Consider the following 18,908-nt stretch of genomic DNA (forward strand, 5'->3'; position numbering starts at 1 on the left):
AATTAAGGCCAAATACTGGTCCTATCATATCTACTCCTTTCACATGTAGGTTCCCCTAGGGCCCTAGTTGTGCATATTGTGATTTGGGACCGATTGATCAACAAGATGGCCGCCAAGTAGTCATCTTGGATTTTGATAGTTGAAGTTTCTTACCGCTATTTCTCAAAAGGTACTGAAACGATCTGTCTCAAATTTTATATGTAGTATGTTTGAAAAAGTTTAAAAAGTAGAGAAAAGATCCATCTTTCCTTTGTCAGATATATATCATTCTTTGGTGGGCGCCAAGATCCCTGTGGGATCTCTTGTCCTAATGTGTATGGATGCTGAACGTGATAATACAACCAATTTGGGGCCCTTTAGGTTTTTTTTGAGTCTGTTAATTTGTCATATTTCCATGTTTAAATAGTAAATACTTAAACATCAACTCCTTCTGAATAGGCGAGCTTTGCTGTTCTCCAACAGCTCTTGTTGGACCAACCGGTCAACATGATGGCCGCTAGGTAGCCATCTTGGATTTTGATAGTTAAAAGTTTTGTTACCGCTATTTCTCAGAAAGTACTGAAGGGATCTCTCTCAAATTTAACATGTAGGTTGCCCTAGGGCCCTAGTTGTGCATATTGCAATTTGAGACTGATTGGTCAACAAGATAGCCGAGCAGCCGCCACTGATGTTTGTTACCACTATTTCTCAGAAAGTACTGAAGGGATCTCTCTCAAATTCCTTATGTAGGTTCCCCTTAGGCCCTAGTTGTGCATATTGCCTTTTGTAATTGATGGGTCAACAAGATGACCAACCAGCCGCTATCTTGGATTTCATTGTTGAAGTTTTTTACCGCTAGAGCTTCTTCTCAGAAAGTACTGAAGCAATCTGTCTCAAATTTTATATGTAGTATGTTTGAAAAAATCCCTCTTTCCATTGTCAGACATAGATCATTCTTTGGTGGGTGCCAAGATCCCTCTGGGACCTCTTGTTTTGAAAGTAGAACTAAAAATAAAAGACATCGAGACAGTCGTTAATAGACTCATTGTAATTCCTAGCATCGCAGTTTATGCTTTCCACATCACCATGGTGGTTTGATCATGTGGGAGCCGACAACAATGGAACAGTGGGATGTCTTGCATAGGATCTTGGAATATGGTCCTATGAGATACCATTTAAGTCTCCCAAAAGTATGTATGCTCTTTATTTCAAGGAAACCATCATTAACTTGATTTATTAATTAGGTAACTTTCGATAGCAAGCCAAGAGACAAACAGGGTCCACTACTAAATATAAATATTTTTTAAATCTAGCGAAGCTTTTATAAAATTCTATAAAGCTTACCTTACAAATGGTATTTACAAGACCCTGACCTTTTGATTTTTAGACATCATTAGTAATATAGAACCAGTTTTGCTGTGTTCTACAGGCCCAGTGCACTTTTTCTGCATTCTTCATTATGCCCCCACCATGAAACGGGATGAAGGATATATATAGTGTACCCATGTCAATCCATTTCAGTTTCATGTGGAGACACATTGATATTTGTAGTTCTCAACAGTGATTGAGGTTTACAAAGAGGAAAGTGGTAACAATAGGAATGTCTAATGCATTTTTTTTAAACGAAATGAAATAGCAGACCACCACTTGGATTCATGGTCTGACCATATGTACTTGCATTTTGGGTACAAGCTCATTTCACGTATCCATTATAAAAAAGTAACAATTATATAACTATAATTACTTTTAATACATTATCAGAAAAGATAATAGTAAAAAAACCATTCATATAAAATATCACAGATATTCATGTACAAGTGGAACCTTTTGCTTACATGTAATGTTATCGATCAATATGAACAATAAATTGCAGTAGTAATGGTAGTCTGTCGATGTCAAGTTTGGGTTGGAAATGAATGCAATGGAATATATGTACAATGATATAACAACATTAAAAAAAAGTTGTACAAATCCTCGACAGACATAGAGCCAGCACACACAACATTTCACATTAGGTGTTCATAGAGGGGCACATTTGACAATGATTATGAATGATCGTTTCACAATTTGAATTGCACATCATTCAAGAATAAAAAAGAAACAAATGAAGACCTACAAAAGCTACTACTAACAGCAACATTATGTTATAATTGTGTAATGACATTGTCATATATCTAGAAGTCTGCTGGGTAGATTATGCAGTATTACACTAGAGATCACTAAGGCATCAGGAGGTCTCCTCATCATAAGTCATCTTATCGTGGTCTGATAACATTTGGAATAGATTTTGAGGCTGTAGTCTTCTGGGATGAATGCCTAGAACGTAGGTTTCATAAGCAACTAGCATCTGAAAAACAAGAATTGTTTATATTTACTATATTTAGTAATAGGCATTGGAAGGGAGTATGATATAATTTAGTGTTGGGATCATTCAACCCAATACACATTCAAAGAGTGGACAAATGGAGTAGTAGTATTCCTAGAGGACATTTTACAGCCTGTAAAAAATTGCAATACCAGAAACTGCAGTGAGGTTCATCTTCTACCATGTAAGTAAACTTACTTACTATAATTTCTCATGCAAAAAAATCCTCAGTATTCCAGGGTTCCTATCTTTTTTGTAATCAGATCAGGGGTGACTTCCACTGTCCAATAACTAGAGTGATTTCTTGAATATAATTGCTCTCTACGTTGTGCTCTAATACAAGATCTAACAACATCCTGTTCGGGGTCACCTCAGCATGACCCCTGGCCTAGAATCAGAACATCTCCCGACTTACTGTTGGCCATTTATGCTTTCGAATAAATCAAACACACCAAAGATTTTGTTGGCAACATGCTGATTGGTTAACCATAGGGGTCATGCTGAGATGACCCCCAAACGGGGAGTTGTAAGATCTTGCATTGGAGCGAAATATAGAGCATCGTTGTGGAGCAGATTTACAAGTCTAATTTAGATTAGTCTGTTGTAAAGAGGAAATAGAATTATTTAAGTATGAAAAAGCAATAACACAAGACATTAAGATATAACATCACATTGTGACTTTTGTCTTAAAAACTACATAACTAGGTCCTATAGGTACATGGATATGTTTGACCAGAAGTATAGAAAAGTTTTTCATGTTTCATAACCTACAGAGAATTGCCAGAAGTTTAGTAGGACTTCTTGGGACAGAGAGAGAGGTGAAAAGCACACAAACATACTATGGCCACAGTATAATTAATGTTTGTTTGATTTTAGCTGAAGCTATTTTCTTTCATAAATCCTTCTTTGTTGACAGATGTAATTGGATGTGGAGTTACTTTTGTGAGATAATGTAGTGTATTACGTGTAGTGAGATATTGTGGTGTATTACGTGTAGTGAGATATTGAAGTGTATTACCTGTTGTGAGATATTGTAGTGTATTACCTGTTGTGAGATATTGTAGTGTATTACCTGTAGTGAGATATTGTGGTGTATTACCTGTTGTGAGATATTGTATTGTATTACCTGTAGTGAGATATTGTGGTGTATTACGTGTAGTGAGATATTGTGGTGTATTACCTGTTGTGAGATATTGTAGTGTATTACCTGTAGTGAGATATTATAGTGTATTACCTGTTGTGAGATATTGTATTGTATTACCTGTTGTGAGATATTGTAGTGTATTACGTGTAGTGAGATATTGTGGTGTATTACCTGTTGTGAGATATTGTATTGTATTACGTGTTAGTGAGATATTGTGGTGTATTACCTGTTGTGAGATATTGTATTGTATTACCTGTTGTGAGATATTGTGGTGTATTACCTGTACATTCATTCTCCACTAAATGTACAAATTCCATTATTAAGTGTCCTCTATCAATACCGGGACTTAAAAACCATGTTTGTATATCATGTTTGTTTCACACGTAAAATATATTGATTGATCTTCGAAAATAATCAAGTGTTGTTCCTCTGACCAATTAAGATTTTTCTCATCATCACATTAATATGGCTCTCGTGACGAATTTCGACTGTCCTCTAAAGCTATAATGTATTTCATAAATCAACTGTGACTAAGGAAATGGGTAAATGTTACATTTTTTTCTATCATATCATAGATATTAGCATACGCAATGAGAATAGACAAGTATTGACACACACAAAATGCTTAGATTTTTTTTTATATAACTCATTTTATCATTGTCACAAACTGTGCTGGCAGATACGTTACAAACAAATAAAATCATGTACACAATTAATGTATTATCAAATGTCCACGTTTTCTCCGTGATAATGAACTTTAATCTGTATACTAACTTTTACCTTTATGACAAGGACACATCCATTAACAATTAAATGGACAGGTGCGATCTAATCTTGAAAATACACATGTTACGCAACGACATCAACAGATACGTTACTACTATGTACTTGATTACCTAAGATGCCACTTTCCCACAGAGATAAATTCACATCACAGTTTGAAAAGTATAGAATACTAAGTGTTTTAATGTTTGTGGTTTGGTCGACAAGTCACACGGTGTCATTTAAATGATGAGAGGGGTTAGTGTCGGTCAGTACGTTACCGACAGATACGTTATGGAAAAATACCCATATCGACAGAAATTCTCACGCTTGTCATAAAACATTCGAAATTAGCTTAACCACGTGGCAAGTGTCCGAGAGTTTGTCAATAGTTTACAAGCGGGAAGATTCGTTGTGTGAAACTCGAAATAAGAAAAACCTTTACTTTCCTTTAGTATATACCTGTACATAGTAACATATATATACATTTCTGATAATAATCACGTGATTTCAAACAGTAGTTAGCTGTATTGATTAAGCTGTTAGGTATATAATTAATTGTTGAATGTATAAATCACATATCAAAATAGTAACGTATCTGGTATAAAAGATCACGTATCTGTTTGATGAAAGATGTACCGTTTACTCTAATATTTAGTGTAAAACTAATAAAAACACTGTTACATCGACTAATTCAAATAAATTTTATAGCCAGATATTGTTAGAATGTTTGTTATACTAATGATACGGTAATGTGATAAACGTAAAGTCGGAAATATTCATTCTTGACGCATTGAATATTGTACTTAAAAACAACGTATTTTGTTTTAACGACATTTTTTATCACCAGAAAAAGGGTACTGCCATGGGTACCAAGGTTGCACCTACATATGCAACTTTGGTACTAGGTTTTTAGAGGAGAAACTTTACGACGCTATGGAAAATAAACATGGTAGAGATTATCGTATTATGCTTGAAGAAAGTTTTTTAAGATTTCTTGATGACTGTTTTATCATCTGGCCAGAAAAAAAATGAATGTAGATGATTTTTTCAACAACCTCAATTCTTTACATCCTTCCATTTGTTTATACTATGGAATCTAATGAATATTCATTGCCTTTTTTAGATGTTCTTGTTATTTTGAAAAGACAACATTATTTCTACTGAATATATACGCTAAACCTACCGATTCTCATAATTATCTTAAACTTTTATTCCAGTCATTCCAAACATATTAAAGTTAACATTCCGTATAATTTGGCATCACGAATCGTCACTTTAGTAAGTGACGAAAGTAACATTAAGAAAAGATTTGAAGAACTTTCTACTCATCTGAAATCACAAGGATATCCACCTCAATTGATTGAGAACGGTATACGTTTGGCAGTAGAAAAGGGACCTTTTACATCCCGTACTCGAGATATTGACAAAACAATAACAGTAATTCCATTTATATCTACATATAATCCTCGTAATTTTTAATATGTTTCCTATAATTCGTAGTAAATACGAAGACATGAAAAGAGGTAGTGATCGTATGTGAAAAGTTCTAAATAGTACTGTTTTAATTAATAGTAAACGACAACCTAACAATCTGAAACGAATCCTAACTTGTTCTAAATTCGGAAGTTCATCTTATGGTTGTGTTTCTAAGTGTCACACTCCTCGTTGCGGGATTTGTAAGTACATTGTAGAAGGAAGTGAGATAACATTAAAAACTGGTTTTACTTTCAAAGTAAAAAAGAATATGAATTGTAGATCTAGTAACGTAATATATGTAATGATTTGTGGTAAATGCTCCGAATTTTATGTCGGTCAAACGGGTACTGAATTACGTACAAGAATGACAGTGCACAGACACAGCAAATACGGACTGATCATTTACGATTTTTACCAGTAAGTAAACATATACATGAATGTTCTAAAGGAGAGTTCAAAATTTTCCCTTTATATCAGATGAATGATGCGGATGTTGTCAAACGCGAGGCTAAGGAATCTGAATTAATCAGACTTTTAAAACCTAGTTTGAACAGTGCTCATTCAAACTGACCTATTTTTGTTGTATGTAGGTACTATTTTTTCGAAAATATTATATATGTAGATGTAGCTCAATCGCTTAATGGCCCTGTCTTTTACTCAGCACTTGGCGTGTTCGAATCCTACCGAGCACAGTAAATATTTTTATATTTTCATGTTTTGTCTTTTATTTAATCCGACATTGTATTCTTTGTATTCTTCCTCGTTGATTGTTTATATTTTGTCTCTTAGCAAATGACGTCATGAATTATGACGTCATAATACGTCTTCAATAAACAGTCTGAAGAGCTCCCTTGAATGGGGCGAAAGCGCTCACTAGTCAGTCGTTATTGTTTTTATTTCTTATATATATATATATATATATGTTTCCCTGTTTATTTCTTAATACATCTGTATTACCTGCTCTAAATCAGAAGTTTGGTTTTCATGAAAAAAAATTTCAAAGCATAATTCACAATATCTTTCTTTTTTTTCCAGATTTAATATCTCAATGGTTTTTTTTTAATCAATTTTTATAAGAAAATGTCAATCAAACTTGCGAAGTCTCAAGATTCTAAATAAACAATTTCCGTTTCATCAGTTAATGAGAAAAGTTCCATTTTGTCTTTCCGACTTACCAGCTAGTATTACCGCGCGAAAAGCCAAGTAAGCATTGGGCGTGTTATTGACCTCCATAGGTACCCTCATCGTTGGGGAAGAGACAAGATATTTGATAGGTTGACCTTCATTAAACATTTCATCCTTTTTCTCAATCTCAGCAGACTCCCCATAGGCAGGAATTATTGTAGCATTGCCCTGAAGATAGTTAAAAAAGAACGTTCATGTTAAGGTCTCTTGACATACTTGCATGTATTTCATAATTCCATCTTATCAATTTAACCAACAAATAACTTAAAACACTACAAAATTTTGTAACTTTGGACTAGCATCCAGGTGTCCTAACTAAAATGTAACACAAGGTTGTCAATGTCTTTTGAATCTAATTAATGTCTTCCTCCACCCCACTACAGAATAAAGTTTTCAGTGACTACATACCACTATTAATTCACCATCATGCTCACAGAATAAAGTTTTCTGTGACTACATACCACTGTGAATTCACCATCATGCTCACAGAATAAAGTTTTCTGTGACTACATACCACTATTAATTCACCATCATGCTCACAGAATAAAGTTTTCTGTGACTACATACCACTATTAATTCACCATCATGCTCACAGAATAAAGTTTTCAGTGACTACATACCACTATTAATTCACCATCATGCTCACAGAATAAAGTTTTCAGTGACTACATACCACTATTAATTCACCATCATGCTCACAGAATAAAGTTTTCTGTGACTACATACCACTATTAATTCACCATCATGCTCACAGAATAAAGTTTTCTGTGACTACATACCACTATTAATTCACCATCATGCTCACAGAATAAAGTTTTCAGTGACTACATACCACTATTAATTCACCATCATGCTCACAGAATAAAGTTTTCTGTGACTACATACCACTGTTAATTCACCATCATGCTCACAGAATAAAGTTTTCAGTGACTACATACCACTATTAATTCACCAACATGCTCACAGAATAAAGTTTTCAGTGACTACATACCACTGTTAATTCACCAACATGCTCACAGAATAAAGTTTTCAGTGACTACATACCACTGTTAATTCACCATCATACTCACAGAATAAAGTTTTCAGTGACTACATACCACTATTAATTCACCAACATGCTCACAGAATAAAGTTTTCAGTGACTACATACCACTGTTAATTCACCATCATGCTCACAGAATAAAGTTTTCAGTGACTACATACCACTATTAATTCACCATCATGCTCACAGAATAAAGTTTTCTGTGACTACATACCACTATTAATTCACCATCATGCTCACAGAATAAAGTTTTCTGTGACTACATACCACTATTAATTCACCATCATGCTCACAGAATAAAGTTTTCTGTGACTACATACCACTGTGAATTCACCATCATGCTCACAGAATAAAGTTTTCAGTGACTACATACCACTATTAATTCACCATCATGCTCACAGAATAAAGTTTTCTGTGACTACATACCACTATTAATTCACCATCATGCTCACAGAATAAAGTTTTCAGTGACTACATACCACTATTAATTCACCATCATGCTCACAGAATAAAGTTTTCTGTGACTACATACCACTATTAATTCACCATCATGCTCACAGAATAAAGTTTTCAGTGACTACATACCACTATTAATTCACCATCATGCTCACAGAATAAAGTTTTCAGTGACTACATACCACTATTAATTCACAACCATGCTCACAGAATAAAGTTTTCAGTGACTACATACCACTGTTAATTCACCATCATGCTTACAGAATAAAGTTTTCAGTGACTACATACCACTATTAATTCACCATCATGCTCACAGAATAAAGTTTTCTGTGACTACATACCACTGTGAATTCACCATCATGCTCACAGAATAAAGTTTTCTGTGACTACATACCACTGTGAATTCACCATCATGCTCACAGAATAAAGTTTTCTGTGACTACATTCCACTATTAATTCACCATCATGCTCACAGAATAAAGTTTTCTGTGACTACATACCACTATTAATTCACCATCATGCTCACAGAATAAAGTTTTCTGTGACTACATACCACTATTAATTCACCATCATGCTCACAGAATAAAGTTTTCTGTGACTACATACCACTATTAATTCACCATCATGCTCAAAATAAAGTTTTCTGTGACTACATACCACTATTAATTCACCATCATGCTCACAGAATAAAGTTTTCTGTGACTACATACCACTATTAATTCACCATCATGCTCACAGAATAAAGTTTTCTGTGACTACATACCACTATTAATTCACCATCATGCTCACAGAATAAAGTTTTCTGTGACTACATACCACTATTAATTCACCATCATGCTCACAGAATAAAGTTTTCTGTGACTACATACCACTATTAATTCACCATCATGCTCACAGAATAAAGTTTTCTGTGACTACATACCACTATTAATTCACCATCATGCTCACAGAATAAAGTTTTCAGTGACTACATACCACTGTTAATTCACCATCATGCTCACAGAATAAAGTTTTCAGTGACTACATACTACTATTAATTCACCATCATGCTCACAGAATAAAGTTTTCTGTGACTACATACCACTATTAATTCACCAACATGCTCACAGAATAAAGTTTTCTGTGACTTCATACCACTATTAATTCACCATCATGCTCACAGAATAAAGTTTTCAGTGACTACATACCACTATTAATTCACCAACATGCTCACAGAATAAAGTTTTCTGTGACTACATACCACTGTTAATTCACCATCATGCTCACTGAATAAAGTTTTCTGTGACTACATACCACTGTTAATTCACCATCATGCTCACAGAATAAAGTTTTCTGTGACTACATACCACTATTAATTCACCATCATGCTCACAGAATAAAGTTTTCAGTGACTACATACCACTATTAATTCACCAACATGCTCAAAGAATAAAGTTTTCTGTGACTACATACCACTGTTAATTCACCATCATGCTCACAGAATAAAGTTTTCTGTGACTACATACCACTATTAATTCACCATCATGCTCACAGAGTAAAGTTTTCTGTGACTACATACCACTATTAATTCACCATCATGCTCACAGAATAAAGTTTTCTGTGACTACATACCACTATTAATTCACCATCATGCTGACAGAATAAAGTTTTCAGTGACTACATACCACTATTAATTCACCATCATGCTCACAGAATAAAGTTTTCTGTGACTACATACCACTGTTAATTCACCATCATGCTCACAGAATAAAGTTTTCAGTGACTACATACCACTATTAATTCACCAACATGCTCACAGAATAAAGTTTTCAGTGACTACATACCACTGTTAATTCACCAACATGCTCACAGAATAAAGTTTTCAGTGACTACATACCACTGTTAATTCACCATCATACTCACAGAATAAAGTTTTCAGTGACTACATACCACTATTAATTCACCAACATGCTCACAGAATAAAGTTTTCAGTGACTACATACCACTGTTAATTCACCATCATGCTCACAGAATAAAGTTTTCTGTGACTACATACCACTATTAATTCACCATCATGCTCACAGAATAAAGTTTTCAGTGACTACATACCACTATTAATTCACCATCATGCTCACAGAATAAAGTTTTCTGTGACTACATACCACTATTAATTCACCATCATGCTCACAGAATAAAGTTTTCTGTGACTACATACCACTATTAATTCACCATCATGCTCACAGAATAAAGTTTTCTGTGACTACATACCACTGTGAATTCACCATCATGCTCACAGAATAAAGTTTTCAGTGACTACATACCACTATTAATTCACCATCATGCTCACAGAATAAAGTTTTCTGTGACTACATACCACTATTAATTCACCATCATGCTCACAGAATAAAGTTTTCAGTGACTACATACCACTATTAATTCACCATCATGCTCACAGAATAAAGTTTTCTGTGACTACATACCACTATTAATTCACCATCATGCTCACAGAATAAAGTTTTCAGTGACTACATACCACTATTAATTCACCATCATGCTCACAGAATAAAGTTTTCAGTGACTACATACCACTATTAATTCACAACCATGCTCACAGAATAAAGTTTTCAGTGACTACATACCACTGTTAATTCACCATCATGCTCACAGAATAAAGTTTTCAGTGACTACATACCACTATTAATTCACCATCATGCTCACAGAATAAAGTTTTCTGTGACTACATACCACTGTGAATTCACCATCATGCTCACAGAATAAAGTTTTCTGTGACTACATACCACTGTGAATTCACCATCATGCTCACAGAATAAAGTTTTCTGTGACTACATACCACTATTAATTCACCATCATGCTCACAGAATAAAGTTTTCTGTGACTACATACCACTATTAATTCACCATCATGCTCACAGAATAAAGTTTTCTGTGACTACATACCACTATTAATTCACCATCATGCTCACAGAATAAAGTTTTCTGTGACTACATACCACTATTAATTCACCATCATGCTCACAGAATAAAGTTTTCTGTGACTACATACCACTATTAATTCACCATCACATGCTCACAGAATAAAGTTTTCTGTGACTACATACCACTATTAATTCACCATCATGCTCACAGAATAAAGTTTTCTGTGACTACATACCACTATTAATTCACCATCATGCTCACAGAATAAAGTTTTCTGTGACTACATACCACTATTAATTCACCATCATGCTCACAGAATAAAGTTTTCTGTGACTACATACCACTATTAATTCACCATCATGCTCACAGAATAAAGTTTTCTGTGACTACATACCACTATTAATTCACCATCATGCTCACAGAATAAAGTTTTCAGTGACTACATACCACTGTTAATTCACCATCATGCTCACAGAATAAAGTTTTCAGTGACTACATACTACTATTAATTCACCAACATGCTCACAGAATAAAGTTTTCTGTGACTTCATACCACTATTAATTCACCATCATGCTCACAGAATAAAGTTTTCAGTGACTACATACCACTATTAATTCACTAACATGCTCACAGAATAAAGTTTTCTGTGACTACATACCACTGTTAATTCACCATCATGCTCACTGAATAAAGTTTTCTGTGACTACATACCACTGTTAATTCACCATCATGCTCACAGAATAAAGTTTTCTGTGACTACATACCACTATTAATTCACCATCATGCTCACAGAATAAAGTTTTCAGTGACTACATACCACTATTAATTCACCAACATGCTCACAGAATAAAGTTTTCTGTGACTACATACCACTGTTAATTCACCATCATGCTCACAGAATAAAGTTTTCTGTGACTACATACCACTATTAATTCACCATCATGCTCACAGAATAAAGTTTTCTGTGACTACATACCACTGTTAATTCACCATCATGCTCACAGAATAAAGTTTTCTGTGACTACATACCACTATTAATTCACCATCATGCTCACAGAATAAAGTTTTCAGTGACTACATACCACTATTAATTCACCAACATGCTCACAGAATAAAGTTTTCAGTGACTACATACCACTATTAATTCACCAACATGCTCAAAGAATAAAGTTTTCTGTGACTACATACCACTGTTAATTCACCATCATGCTCACAGAATAAAGTTTTCTGTGACTACATACCACTATTAATTCACCATCATGCTCACAGAATAAAGTTTTCTGTGACTACATACCACTATTAATTCACCATCATGCTCACAGAATAAAGTTTTCTGTGACTACATACCACTATTAATTCACCATCATGCTCACAGAATAAAGTTTTCTGTGACTACATACCACTATTAATTCACCATCATGCTCACAGAATAAAGTTTTCAGTGACTACATACCACTGTTAATTCACCATCATGCTCACAGAATAAAGTTTTCAGTGACTACATACTACTATTAATTCACCATCATGCTCACAGAATAAAGTTTTCTGTGACTACATACCACTATTAATTCACCAACATGCTCACAGAATAAAGTTTTCTGTGACTTCATACCACTATTAATTCACCATCATGCTCACAGAATAAAGTTTTCAGTGACTACATACCACTATTAATTCACTAACATGCTCACAGAATAAAGTTTTCTGTGACTACATACCACTGTTAATTCACCATCATGCTCACTGAATAAAGTTTTCTGTGACTACATACCACTGTTAATTCACCATCATGCTCACAGAATAAAGTTTTCTGTGACTACATACCACTATTAATTCACCATCATGCTCACAGAATAAAGTTTTCAGTGACTACATACCACTATTAATTCACCAACATGCTCAAAGAATAAAGTTTTCTGTGACTACATACCACTGTTAATTCACCATCATGCTCACAGAATAAAGTTTTCTGTGACTACATACCACTATTAATTCACCATCATGCTCACAGAATAAAGTTTTCTGTGACTACATACCACTATTAATTCACCATCATGCTCCTTCCTGATCACATCCTGAAGTCTATGCTGCCTGAAGCATATAAAACATCACATTGTGATAAAGTTGTTAGCTGTCAAATAGTCTTTATACTTCACAAATACAATGTAACATAGTTTAAGGTCATGCCTTTGAATTAACCTTGAATACCTCTACAACACCAGTAAGAACAAGAGGCCCAAGGGCCTTAATGGTCATCTGACTACCTTAGCAATAATCATATAGGAATTTAATTAGATGTTGTGTCATGGTAGCCACCTTCAATTTGGGATCAACCAGAGATGTAACAACACTTTGTCGGGACCATGTCAGGATCATTTCATACAAGTTTCAGCCAAATTGCACCGGTAGAACTTGAGAAGTTCAAAATGTATTTTCAAGATGGCGGCTGTGGCAGCCATCTTGGATTTTAGATCGACCAGAAAAATAACAACACTTTGTCGTGGACCACTTCAGTATCATTTCATGCAAGTTTCAGCCAAATCGCACCGGTAGAACTAGAGAAGAAGTTCAAAATATGTTTTCAAGATGGCTGCTGTGGCGGCCATCTTGGATTTCGGATCAACCCGAAAAATAAAAACACTTTGTCGGGACCATGTCAGGATCATTTCATGTAAGTTTCAGCTTAATTGCAGTGGTAGAACTTGAGAAGAAGTTCAAAATGTGAAAAGTTAACACACGGTGGATGGCAGACGACAACAGACGAAACATGACGACTATAGGTCATCCTGACCCTTCGGGTCAGATGACCTAAAAAAAGATCACTTACATCTGCCAGCCAAAATGTCGAGTGTAGACCATGTCAATTCCTCCATCCATGAAACCAAAACTGTTTGCTGGTGAAACCTGTTACCATAGAAACAAAGGTAGGTGATGGTTTTTTTTTCATTTAATATTTAAAGTATTACTGCATTGATTTTGTTTCAATAGCATTTATTGTAACAAATGTATTATAGTAAACGATAAAAACATATTTATCTTTATCTGCATGAGGAGAAATCTTTATATTATATCTATCTGTCGTTATATATCCACCCCTGGACTACGTCATCAGTCTGCGACTTTAAGCACTACTCCGATGCCCATGACTAGTAATTTTACAGCTGGACTAGTGCCAATTGCAATGAACTAGTCCGATTGGACTAGTTGCTCCTCATTTGTTTTATATCATAAAATCCTACATTTACAAGAATATTTTGAGTGCATTCTTTATGCGATTATTTAAGTCCGGATGCATCATTTTGTGAGAATTTGTGTTCACGAAAGCATCCAGACTGCAATTTGCAGGGGGTTCATTATCTTTCAGGAGAGGCGGTACAATTGTAATGTCAGGGGGTACTTTTCTATACTATCCGTATGCTATCTAATGTAATTTAGCCAAAATCAGGCAGTACCACACCTAGGTTTAACCAGCAAAAAAGTACTTGGTACCGCCAGATAATGAAACCCCTGAATTTGGGTTAAAAATTGTTAACTAACCATGACTGAATTTGAAGTGCTGAAGCAAAACGGCTGTATATCTAATTTTGACTAGTGATTACATAGTCGGACTAGTAAAATTTTGGGGTTCACTAGTACTAGTCCAAATGACTAGCAGCGAAAAAAGTTAGCGTCACGGACTGCGTAATAGTAAAACTGAAGGTAGTTCAGAAGACAAGAGGCCCAAAGGGCCTTAACGGTCATCTGACTACCTTGGCAATAGTAAATTTAATTTCATATGGTGTCACTTTGTCAGGACCATGTCAGGATCATTTTCAATTTCTTTCAACAAATTTTCTTTCAAACAAGAGGCCAAAGGGCCTTAACATGTAGGAAGTTAATTAGATATAGTGTCATGGTAGCCATCTTCGATTTGGGATCAACCAGAGATGTAACAACACTTTGTCGGGACCATGTCAGGATCATTTCATGCAAGTTTCAGCCAAATTGCACTAGTAGAACTTGAGAAGAAGTTCAAAATGTGTTTTAAAGATGGCGGCTGTGGCGGCCATCTTGGTTTTCGGATTGACCAGAAAAATAACAACACTTTGTCGGGACCATGTCAGGATCATTTCATGCAAGTTTCAGCCAAACCGCACCGGTAGAACTTGAGAAGAAGTTCAAAATGTGTTTTCAAGATGGCGGCTGTGGCGGCCATCTTGGATTTCGGATCGACCCAAAAATAACAACACTTTGTCGGGACCATGTCAGGATCATTTCATGCAAGTTTCAGCCCAATTGCACCGGTAGAACTTGAGAAGAAGTTCAAAATGTATTTTCAAGATGGCGGCCATCTTGGATTTCGGATCGACCCGAAAAATAACAACACTTTGTCGGGACCATGTCAGGATCATTTCATGCAAGTTTCAGCCAAATCGCACTGGTAGAACTTGAGAAGAAGTTCAAAATGTGTTTTAAAGATGGCGGCTGTGGCGGCCATCTTGGTTTTCGGATTGACCAGAAAAATAACAAAACTTTGTCGGGACCATGTCAGGATCATTTCATGCAAGTTTCAGCCAAATCGCCCCAGTAGAACTTGAGAAGAAGTTCAAAAAATTGTTTTCAAGATGGCGGCTGTGGCGGCCATCTTGGATTTCGGATCGACCCGAAAAGTAACAACACTTTGTCGGGACCATGTCAGGATCATTTCATGCAAGTTTCAGCCTAATTGCACCGGTAGAACTTGAGAAGAAGTTCAAAATGTATTTTCAAGATGGCGGCTGTGGCGGCCATCTTGGATTTTGGATCGACCCGAAAAATAACAACACTTTGTCGGGACCATGTCAGGATCATTTCATGCAAGTTTCAGCCTAATCGCACCGGTAGAACTTGAGAAGAAGTTCAAAATGTGTTTTCAAGATGGCGGCTTTTGCGGCCATCATGGATTTCGGATCGACCCGAAAAATAACAACACTTTGTCGGGACCATGGCAGGATCATTTCATGCAAGTTTCAGCCAAATCGCACTGGTAGAACTTGAGAAGAAGTTCAAATGTGAAAAGTTAACGCACGGCGGACGACGACGGACGAAACATGACGACTATAGGTCATCCTGACCCTTCGGGTCAGATGACCTAAAAAAGCTCATCAATCACAGACAAAGACATCCTTTTGATGATAATCCCAACTTCTAAGCCACACAGTTTTTAACCAGTGTGTACAGTTATTTGGTTCTTTTGATGTACATCATAGGACTATATTATCTGTGTGTTCTGTTACCTTCAGGTTTGCTATGAAATAGTCCAGGGTTGGTATAACACTAGTGATAGTAACCCCTAGAATATCGAGGATACATCTATTACCATGATTTATGTATATGCACTAGGAGTATTTTGTTGTCATATTACATAATTGCCTTTAAACAATTCCAATGAAATTTCTAGTAAAGAAAATATAATTTTATTTGGTGCTAGAAATGAATAGTGATACAACTTACCATCAACAGCTAAGCTTATGTGTTTTCTCCCCCCCCCCCCCCAAAGTTAACATGTCTGAATACAAAGTACTCATTAGAAACAAAGGACTTTTGGCTATAGAACCTAATAATCTGAGTGTCAATATATTTTTCTGCTTACCAAGGCATCAGCTGCTGGAGCTCCTTTGAAAATATCTCCGACAGAAACCTGCAGCAGAAAATCATATACACATGTATGTCTACATATTGTTACTGATAAAACTTTTGTAAAATAAATTGAAGTGACCTCAAATGCCAACTTTAAGATGTCATTATCTTCAAATGGTTGGCTTATTCAAATAAAAAAGAAGAGAAAGTCAGAGAAATGATCCTTATTTATTTTGACTTTTGGCCTTTTGGTAATAAATGAGAAAAATTGATGGTGGGAACCAATATTCCTCTTCAATCTCTGCTTATTTGATATATTTGAAATGAACTGAGGTGACCATCGGTTTGAACCTTACATCTCCAGCAACTTGATTCATGGTAGAAAATAGTGATAGGACATAAAACTGATATGATCATGAACAGAATTTTATTGCTTAAGTTTGATCTTCAGAAGAATGTGACAGCTTTATTTTCTCTCGTCACAAATTAAGCAGAAGCAGGAGAAAAACATATTTTTGTAAATATTATATACAGTCGGATCTCAATAACTCAAACCTTCTATTAATCGCAATACCCATTGAAAAAAAGTTGCTGATTATGATAACACATATTATCGCCAAATTTTATTATCAAGTTTTAGGGTTTGATCATTGATCCAACTGCAGAGTTTATAAATTATTAGTGTTGGGAATCAGTTGCAATTTTATGATCAATCATCAGTTTTGTGTAACCAATCGATGATCGATTAAAATCGATTATATGTTTCTTTGGTCATCCCACTGCAGATCGTGTACGTTTTCCAGGAAAATCCAACAAACTACACAAATCATGCTCCCTTGAACGTTTACATTACTATATATATGTATGGGTATGCACTCTTCAATTCGTTTAGACCCTTGATATTTGAAATGATATGAGCGAAAACACACACAATTACGACAATTTTTCTACAACATGTCTTCCATGTTTTACTTATCGGCTAATAATACACTTTCGTTTAACATGATGTTGGACCGTATGAAACTTGATTACAGATTCCTTACTTGATTATTTGGTCAAACTGTGACCAAACCAACGATACACAGCCAACTCAATTAATTGTAACACCACTATAAATTTTTAATGTATTACATGCCTACCTCTACTCCTCCGTCTTCACCACAATGTACACTAAATACACTCTCCCAAGCATGTACCATTTTCGGGTTGAAGTCACGAAGTTTGTATAATACTTTGATGTCCCCTTCCTTTTCTTGATCAACATCCCCTTCTGTTTTGTCTGATTTCATGGCTCCTTCTTCCATGACTTTTTGCACAGACTCAGCATCTTCTTTACTTTGGTCACTTTGGTTAATATTAGCCGACGCTGCTGCATCCCCATTTTCTGTTTCATTTCTAGGCATATCATCTCCCTTTTCCATCTTGTTCTCTCAAATTCAGGAAATACTAAGATTTCAACCTATAAGATAGGTATGTAACACAATTGAAAACAGAAATGTCAGTGGCTTTGAGTGCTTACATGGCGAAATGCTATAAATACACATAGGTAAACAGATTAAAGTGCGTCATTCGTCCAGAAATAGTCGTGATACATAACCGGTGTCTTTTGAAATAAATCTAAACATCACATCCGGAACATTCTTGAATATGACTTTTAGCTTTACCTGCCCATTACATTTTCTTTTTATACAGTAAACATTTTACCGCAGTTTTTTAATGTAATTGAATATAATTGTATAGAGTCTAGCGTTTTAACGTTACACCTTTCATTCTGCATAGACGGATATCATATAACAGGGTATGTATTTTCCCTAACACGCAATGTCTATTTTTTAACCTGATTTCACCAGAACATGCTTGATGATGCTTCTGGTGTTTTCCATATGTTTTCTGATGTTTTCCATATGCATTGAATATATTTAAATTCACACTATTAACTGATCTCGGATATTGATGTAATTAATGTATCATTATGCTTATAT

General features: G+C 35.2%; 1 protein-coding gene across 1 annotated transcript; it reads right to left on the reverse strand.

Annotated features, from left to right (window-relative positions):
- Positions 1-6,848: 6,848 nt before the first annotated feature.
- On the reverse strand, positions 6,849-18,508 carry LOC138336705 (uncharacterized). The gene is made up of 5 exons (XM_069286261.1): positions 18,066-18,508; positions 16,940-16,987; positions 14,156-14,232; positions 13,365-13,419; positions 6,849-7,082 (listed from the first exon to the last, which is right to left on the reverse strand). Exons 1-5 carry the CDS (start codon positions 18,345-18,347, stop codon positions 6,864-6,866), a joined length of 681 nt encoding a protein of 226 aa, XP_069142362.1. The 5' UTR covers positions 18,348-18,508; the 3' UTR covers positions 6,849-6,863.
- Positions 18,509-18,908: the final 400 nt, after the last annotated feature.

Source organism: Argopecten irradians, chromosome 1, assembly GCF_041381155.1.
Source record: "Argopecten irradians isolate NY chromosome 1, Ai_NY, whole genome shotgun sequence".
NCBI classification, from domain to species: Eukaryota; Metazoa; Mollusca; class Bivalvia; order Pectinida; family Pectinidae; genus Argopecten; species Argopecten irradians.

Bases quoted from the DNA above. Each gene is read 5' to 3' on its own strand.
- LOC138336705 (XM_069286261.1), bottom strand. From the start codon at position 18,347: ATGGAAAAGGGAGATGATATGCCTAGAAATGAAACAGAAAATGGGGAT. The intron at 13,420-14,155 runs GTAAGTGATCTT...TATATGCTTCAG, and splicing joins CGACATTTTGGCTGGCAGAT to GCAGCATAGACTTCAGGATG. The intron at 7,083-13,364 runs GTATGTAGTCAC...AACTATCTTCAG, and splicing joins ATGATGGTGAATTAATAGTG to GGCAATGCTACAATAATTCC.